We start from the raw sequence: 8,303 nt of genomic DNA, 5'->3' as shown, positions 1-8,303 counted from the left end.
TTTCTGCTTAGAACCTTCTTTATTAAGGAAGGTCCTTCAGACACTTTTATTAACAAGCAGATTTAAGCTTAGCAAGAGCACCTCTCAAAGTCACAGTTCCAATTGTTTTTTTGAAGTCAAAGAAGGCAGAGAACGTAATAGTGGTGGCTTAGTATCAAAACAGTGACAAGTTGCAGGCCTTATGCCTTTTATCAGACATAACCATCACTCCCTCTGCTTCTGTTTCCTGAAGAATGAAGAGAAGCTGGGATTCAAGACTTGATATTAATCTAGACCACATGTAGCACTTGCTTTGATAGCAGACAAGGCCCCTACCCCTACTCAAACTTGGACAAAATGTGGCTATGTTCTCTCCGCCAATCCTTCTCATCTCTGACCTTCATCTAGATCTTGAAGTGTCTGACTCTCCCTGGACAAGGGCGGAACGCTGGAACCGAAGAAACAGCCATGCTAGGCTGCAGGAACTTGGGTGCTTTTCCCACATAGAACATTTCTCCTGAGGCGGACTCCACTGAGGTCACACCTGTGAAGGTGTGGCGAAGGTCATTGTGTGTCCGGTTCTCTGGCAGGTCTGGCTGGGGAACTCCCTCCACCAGAGGTGGAGCTGAAGCTGCAGGCAGGTTAGCTGGAGGAGGCATAGGCCCAGCCGAGGCCGCCACAGGGGTGGGTGCATTGGTGTTGTCTGGTTGAGGCTGCGGTATCATGGAGAGAGAACCGTTTCCTTAGGTTAGCTAGCTATCTTTCTCCTCCTAGACAAGGCCACCCATGCTTCTGGGTGGAACCCCACCTAATTCTCTCACAGTAATAATTTCTATTTGCAAGGAATCTGGCAAAAAAGAACTACCTCGGTGCAAAAGATTGTCATCAGAGCTGCAGGAGAGGGTAACTGGCTTATGGTAGCCCCTTCTCACCAATTGTCTTGGGAATTGTGAACTTACACATATCCCACAAGCAAAAGCACCCCACCTGATCACTAACCTTCACCAGCAGTGTCACCCTCTTTGACATCTACACCTGCAGCCACTGGGAGCTGCCAGGCAGTTCTGGCCACCTGGTCTCTGCAACTCAGAAAACCACTCCCACGCCCACAAATAAAAAGGGGGCTTTGTCAAATACCCACTAGGATGGTTCTACCTGTAGGCACCAGTTCACCAGGGGGAAAGAATGGGAAGAATGGCTGAAATATCCTCCCATTTGTTGATGGTCCCACATACCCCAGGACTATTTATCATTGTGGGGCTCAAAGGGACAGGGCAGCAAATGCCCTATAATTATTAACACACTGCATAAATGTCAAGGGGCATTGTATTCTGAAGATGAGGGCAAGTGTATCCATGACCCTGTTACCTGTGTCTGGAACAGTGTACAGGTCACTGCAACAGCCTCACCAGCCTTCTCAGTGACTGTCCCCTTACAGAAGCCGTATTGCTGCCACAGAAAGACAAGAGTTATTTGAACTGGTTCAATAAGTGGATTTCTCCCCCAGTTTCATTGATACTCCAACAATCAAAAGGAAAAAAACACCTTGAATTCTTAATTTCTTTTTTTTAAAAAAACTTTTTTGTAAAGTTTATAGTTTCTGCTTACAGAAGATATATAAAATATAATTCTATATAGAATGCGGACAATACAGAAATACTTTGACAGTGGGAGAAGTCCACCATAATTCCCCAAATGGTGGTAATTCAGGAGAGCTTCCATTAACATCCATGTATTTCTTTCTTATTTTTAAATACTGATTAAATATCATTTTGAAATCGGGATCATTGTGACTATACCATTTTGTATTCTGCTTTTTTCACTTACTATAATATGAGAGCATTTTTTACATCACTTATTATTCCTTGAAAACATACTTTTTAGTGTCTGTGTAATTTTCTATTTACTGATGTGCCATTATTTTATTCAGAGACTCTCCCCTGTTAAACATTCAGATCTTTTGTGGGTCATTTTGTATCTATGATAAATCATCTTTAAAGATATATTTCTCAATTATGGAACAATTTATTTTTATTTATTTACTTTAAAATTTTTATTTTTCAATTACAGGTTACATTCAATATTATCTTATATTAGTTTCATGTGTATATAGATATATTTCTGTCAGACATCTCTAATGTTCTCTTTAGGCTAAATTCCTAGAAGTAGACCTTATTGGCTCAAGGACTTGAAAGATTTCATATCAGAGATATATCTAGAAAATCTACACTTCACAGTCCCAGCAACTGGGCATGACTTGGCTTAGTTAGGGACAGTCTTTGTCTTTTTCCTAACACCAGGGACCTCCAGCAAGTGAGATGATTTCCCCAAAGGAAGGCCTGCATGACCCAGCCCCACAGGGAGTGGGTATTTTGCACAGCCCCAAGATACTAGCTTGCTCTAAAGATGCTCTGTTCTATGACCAGTTTTGCCATCCCCAGGGCCTGGCCCACTCACCTTTTCCTCCAGCAAGTTACACTTGGCTGGGTCTGTGACCTCTTTAGCAACACAGTCAGTGGCAGCCACTGCAAACTCCACGTAGGTTGAAAATGCAGAAGGCTGATGAGAATAAATGAAAAGGCTCATGAGGCAGCATGACTTGGCATGAAAAAGGCAGGGAAAGAGAGGCTGGAGGGAAGTAGCAAGGGCCGTGTCATTGCACCCTCTAGGGAGCACCTTTACACAGACCGCAATGAGTAGCCAGAAAAGATGGGTTGCATAGGGTGGCTATTGTGACCTCCTGTTCTGGAGTGCTGTATACAGAGTTCAGGGGTGGGTCTCCCCTGAAAAAGGTGCAGGTACCCACTGTCCATCATTCAGGGCAGAGTGAGTTTTCAAATAGGAAACAGGAACCCAGAGGCCAAGCTTACACTGACCTGAGTGAGAACTCTGCCTCTCCCACCCCAGCCTTCCCTGTTGGGGCTGCACTTTGAGACCCAAGGTTCAGGTTACTCCAAGATGGAGTGGGAAAGTAAAGAAATTAATTAATACCTCTCCCACCAATTGTATAGAGCAGGATCAAATGCAAAATAGAAATGAAAGTATGGAAGATACTTATGCTTTTCTTTTTTTATAGCTCTTATGGAGCATACAGATATTTACAATAATAAAATATCTGTTATTTGGTATAGTCTGGGGGTGAGGGTGTCCTGAGAAGCACATATTCAGGTTAATAGAATTTACCACTTATATATACAGTGCATTTCCAAGTATGCCACGGCTGGTATCCACAATACCAGTTTTGGTAAATATTAGAATTTTGTTGCATTCAAATGTGCTGAACTATCCACCGTATAATTAGATTTTCGTCAGTGATTCAAAAGGCATTTTAGGATCCTGCCACTATACGCCTATCTGTGTGAGTAGGCTCTTGCCTTCATAAATATCTATTAAGATGTGGAGATGCATGAATTTCTAGTGAGTGCCTCTAGACAATGTGGGAACTCCCACTTAGTGAATGGAGAGCCCTGGTGTTAACTAGAACTGAGAAACTGGAGACAGGCAACGTCTGGCTGTTTTGTGTTAGAGTGGCTCAGCATGGAGGAGGCCCTGAGAGTTTTTTGGGTCCACCTGACGCTCAGGGTCCTCATACCTTCCAGGACTCTTTTTCCCTTTTTTCCCACCACCCTCCTTGCCTTCCCGTTGCTGCCCCTGCACCTGCTCTGTCCCTCACTGGTCGTTCACCACGTGCATTCCCAAAGTGCCACCAAACTGCCTGATTTGTCAAAAGTCCTCAGTCTTACTGTAGCTCGTTGAGCCCTGGAAACTTCCACAAGCTGAAAATAGGAGCCATCAGTACGAGAGTTGAAAGCGGCCAGTGCAGCCTCTACAGCATGCACCACCTTGGTGTCGTTAAACTGGACCAGCAGGGGGCAGCCTGCGCACACCTTTAGCACATCCTCCTTGGAGTCTAGGCACAGAGAAAAAGAAGAGATCAGGGTTGCAATTCTCCACAGCATTCACCCCAGCTCTGCTTATTTAGAAAGGGCTAAGACATGATCCAAATGGCTTCAGGCATCTTCTCTGCTTCTTACTAAACCTTTGGGTGGCTCCTGTCATACTGACATTTCTGCAGGACCCCCTCTCATCAAGGGGCAATTTTCACCTCCCATGAGAACAGCTCCCTAAAACAGTTTTACAGTCCTAGAACCCAGGAAATCTGGCTTCTCTTTTTCCTCACCAACCAAGTGGCTAGAACTACTCATGCTGATAACAATGCAGGTTCCTTCCTCACTCTCTCTACAAGGTCAAAATAAGAAGAATCATCTCTACCTGGACTGGAATCACATTTTGCAGACAACACGGAAAACTGGCCATCCTGTTTCAGCACATGGAAATCACAGTCTCCTTCCACAGCCTAGAGAAATAAACCCACGGTGAGGGCCTTGCAGGAGGGCTGGCAGTTTTAGAAACTGCACATCGGCTAGCCATGAGGGCAGGCTGGGCAACTGGATAAATGGACCTGCTCTGTGTAGAACCACGGTGGAACTGGCTGGGCCACTACCCGCAGCCACCCTAAGAGTGCCACTCACGTGGTCCCTCAGCTGCCGCACAGAGCAGTTGGCCACGGGGGTGGGGTCCAATGCGTGGCAGGTGGTTTCCAGCGTGTCTATTTCTATCTCAAACACCTCTCCCGTGGGCCGCTGTGGAGACACAGAAGGAAGAAGTGAGCAGTGTATTGCCCTCGTGCTGTTGATCAGGGCAAAGTGTAAGCCCCCCTTGGGTTGGAACCCACCACCTGTTGGAGAGGTGAGGGAAGTCCTTAGGACTGTGCCTGCGACTCCGCCCCGCTCTGCCCTGCCCTGTGAGCCGGGCCGCAGCTGGGCTTCCCCGTCCTCCTCAGCCGGCTGGGCAGGTGCTCAGCGGTGTCTACCAGGAAGAAGGGGGCGTGGGCTTCGACAGGATGATGGGATCACAGCCACCGCTCTGAGCTCTGTCTAGAAGCTAAAAGGGAATGCTGACACCTATTTCATTTTTAAAATTTCGCCCTTCAAGCAGTGCTTTGAAAAAGTCAGCCTTGGATTTTTTGCAGTTAAGCAGCAAATAAGGTGCTTTAGGATGATATCATACTGTCTCTACCTTCTCCATCCCTCCCTCTGTTCTTTTTTCCTCCCCTCTCATCATCTACTTTTCTTCCTTCCCTACTTCCTTTTCCTTCCTAAAGGACAAGTCCTTGGCTTTGGGCTTTGGCTTGTAAATGCCTGATGCAAAGTTGCCGCCCTCTCCTGCCCCCTTCTGGTGCTGAGGGGAAGAGGAGCCCCTTTGACAGAGGAAGCGGTGTGTAAGTCACTAGCATAGACCTGAAAAAGGAGCTGTGGGGGGGACAGTGATAGGAGAGCTTGTATAACTCCTTGGAATCGTTCTTGCCAGTTCACCTGTTTCTGCATCCTTTCTTCAAGGCCTGCGAAATCAAGAAGGTACAAGTATGCCTTTTTAAAATTTCACCCCAGTTCTTCTTGCCCCTTATTTCTGTTCTGCCTTTATCACTAGCACCTGACGCCTTGGAATCTCATCTCCTGGAGAAAGCTGTGTTTTATGATGTGTAGATGTGCCCAGGTTAACTTCCTGAAAACACTTAGAGCTGCAGGGAACAGGAGACTCACACTCCTGGGTTCTCAAAGAAAGTAACTCTCAAGCTCTACCTTTAGTGAAAACCACAATGTCTGTTCATTGCCTTTTCCTTACATATGCATGTTGTGTATTATTCCCCCTGAATTGATCAGTGTTTCCTCTGTATTTCAGTATGGTTGCAGAGCTCTTAAAACCCATCTGGGACAATCCTGATTTTAGATATTTTGTCCCATTAGGAGATCAGATGTTACTTCAGATATCCTGATGTTTACCTTATTTTCCTCTCTAGATTCTAAACCTCTTGTGAGCACTAACTATGTCTTTTCTCATCTTTGTATTGGGTTGAACCATTAAAATGCCAATATTTGACTGCTTTTAATATACAAAAATGGCAATTTCATGTGGCTCAACCCAATATAGCACCTGACACTGATTCTTGCCCTCAGAAGGATTATACTCAACATTTTTGGAAAGAATTATTCCTCATCAGATATACAATCTAATTTCAAAATAGTCAGGAGACAGATGCCTTTTCCCTGCCTCTCCAGATCTCTCTACTGATTCCCAAGACATGTTTTCTTGCTTGATCTTTATTGTCACTGACTGCATTGTTTTCCTGTCTAGCATATGAGGAAGTCTCATGCCAAGACTTCTCTCTGGGATGTAGAGTCTTGGAGGCAGCATGTGCAGAGGAAGGAACACAGGTCTGGAATAAAATCCCAGACAAATGCTTACTAATTATATGACTTGGGGGGGAGGGGGGGAGCCTTGGTTTCTTCTTACATAAGATCCTTGGTTTCTTCTTATGTAAGACAAGGAAAATACCTACCACACAGAACTGAGGGGTGGGAGGAGCTAAGCAGATAACATATATGAAAGGGCCTGGCATATAGTAGGTAAACTGCCAAAAGCTAGTTTCATTCATTCTCAGTCTTCATCCAGAGGTAACAGAAGAAAAGCAAGATAAGTGATTTCCAGTCAGTGATAATTTGGCAACTAGAATTCAATCTCTTGCATCCTGCATTTTCTATCAAGCCACACTTTCTACCTTCAATCTTCAAAATATCCTTTTCTTCTAGAAATCTCCCCAACCTCCAGCACTTACTTTCCTTGAGACCCATGGCTACAGAATAGGGTGTGTCCTCTCTTGCCCTGCACCTGCCCCCTCCCTCCCTCTGGAAAGAAATTAGAGTTTAACCCTCTGCGGTTCCATTGTGCTGAGAGATGTGATCTTCTGAGACACCCAGTTAAGCTCCACAAACAGGTTCTTTCAGCTCATACACAGCAGGTTCACTTACCCGAGGCCACACCTTCACTTTGTCAATCTGGTTCAAGGTGTGCTTGTAGCCTCTAATAAGGTTCTTATTGATGTAGTCCACAGCCACCAGGGCTGCTTGCTCTGATTCTGGGTCATCACAGTTCAGTACTCTAGGAACCATATCTGGGAGAAGCAAGGCAGAGTGGCAGCCACAGAGCTGAGCAAGGCAAAAGACCAGGACGAGGGACTTCATGGCTGCTCCAGAGAGGCCCTGTCAGGTGGGCAGGTGCTGCAGGTTTCAGGAGACACTCAGGTGCTCTGCCAGGAAAGGTAGACCGTGGACAGGCCCAGGGCTTTATTTATCTGTCGAGACCTCCCAGAGGAATTGCATAAAGATGTGGGATGATTTCTGTTGTGGTTCCAAGAAAATTCCTGCAAACATCAGCCCTGGAAAAACAAATAGGTTAGGACATTGCTGGCCCCCAAGAAACCTGCCAAATCAATGTTTCTAGGGATAGGGTCAGCTTTGCAACATGGTAACAGCAGCAGAGAGGAGGCTGAGGGGATGAGGTGTGCAAGGAGGCGAGGGGGGCTGGCATGGCAAGCCCAGGGTGCTGTGGGTTTGGCAGCAGAGGCAGTGCCTTCTGTTGTGACCTGAGCACACCATGGGGTCTGTGAGGGGAAAGGGGGATGTGCAGCAATTTGACAAAATCCTCTAATGTCAGGGAGTGTTATCTCCTCTGAAAGGGGTCCTGGAGGGAGAACAAAGCCCACAGATGTAGCAAGGGACAGATGCTCTAGAGTGAGAAGGGGGCTACGGGACATGCCAAGATATTGGGTAAGATCCTTGGAGACAAGAAGGAAAGAAGGGAGATGTTTCTGCCTAAAGTGGGGAATGGGGGTGAGAAGAGGAGATTCCCAAAGCAGAGCGGGGGAGGGCTACTGCCAGGGGAGCAGTATGGAATTCTGCACTCTCGCATCCTTTTGGCTCCAGACCTCACTGCCAGGGCCCTGTAGGTGACAGCACAGGCAGCACTGACCTGGGTCTCCTGGGTGGCTGGGTGTGATCGGCACCAGTGGCCATGTGCCCCCCGTAGCCCAAGTCCCCAGCAAATGCACAAGTGCAGCAGAGGGGAGCCCGGGGCTAACAGCCACTCGTTGGCAAAGCTCTGGGTTTGAGACCCCACTGCAGGCTGAGACCCCGCAGGCGCAGCTGAGAGCGTGCCTCCTAAATGCCCTCTGAAGCCTTAGCAGAATTAGAGTTAGCCTTTCTGGCCAGAGCACAGGACCAGGCTTGGATTAGCCTGGAGCAAGGAAGCCCTAACATGGGGACCAACATGTTCTTCAAACATTTCGAGGTCATCATTGTGTGTGGGTGGATTTGTTCTGTTTGCTATTGCTTCAGAGAACAAAACTTGGTTTTGAAAAAAGAGGGGGCCTTCTACAGGGGAGCTGACTAGTATTGACTTGTTGGGGGAGGAAGGGAGACAAGGGA

The 8,303-nt window shown here is 46.7% G+C and overlaps 1 protein-coding gene across 1 annotated transcript; it reads right to left on the bottom strand.

The window, feature by feature from the left end:
* Window positions 1–7,134, bottom strand: AHSG (alpha 2-HS glycoprotein). Its single transcript, XM_081137669.1, has 7 exons — window positions 6,849–7,134; window positions 4,512–4,622; window positions 4,252–4,336; window positions 3,723–3,889; window positions 2,437–2,538; window positions 1,348–1,428; window positions 1–692 (listed from the first exon to the last, which is right to left on the bottom strand). Exons 1-7 carry the CDS (start codon window positions 7,059–7,061, stop codon window positions 384–386), a joined length of 1,068 nt encoding a protein of 355 aa, XP_080993795.1. The 5' UTR covers window positions 7,062–7,134; the 3' UTR covers window positions 1–383.
* Between the last annotated feature and the right edge of the window lie 1,169 nt (window positions 7,135–8,303).

This window comes from Miniopterus schreibersii (genome assembly GCF_964146895.1).
Source record: "Miniopterus schreibersii genome assembly, chromosome: 5".
Taxonomy (NCBI): domain Eukaryota; kingdom Metazoa; phylum Chordata; class Mammalia; order Chiroptera; family Miniopteridae; genus Miniopterus; species Miniopterus schreibersii.
This window is presented reverse-complemented; position numbering and strand designations above follow the sequence as displayed.

What these genes read in the sequence shown, in the direction of transcription:
- AHSG (XM_081137669.1), bottom strand. Translation starts at nt 7,061, where the DNA reads ATGAAGTCCCTCGTCCTGGTCTTTTGCCTTGCTCAGCTCTGTGGCTGC. An exon ending in AAAATGTGATTCCAGTCCAG is followed by an intron (nt 3,890 to 4,251) that starts GTAGAGATGATT and finishes CTCTGTGCCTAG; the next exon opens with ACTCCAAGGAGGATGTGCTA. An exon ending in CCAGGGCTCAACGAGCTACA is followed by an intron (nt 2,539 to 3,722) that starts GTAAGACTGAGG and finishes TATTCTCATCAG; the next exon opens with CCTTCTGCATTTTCAACCTA.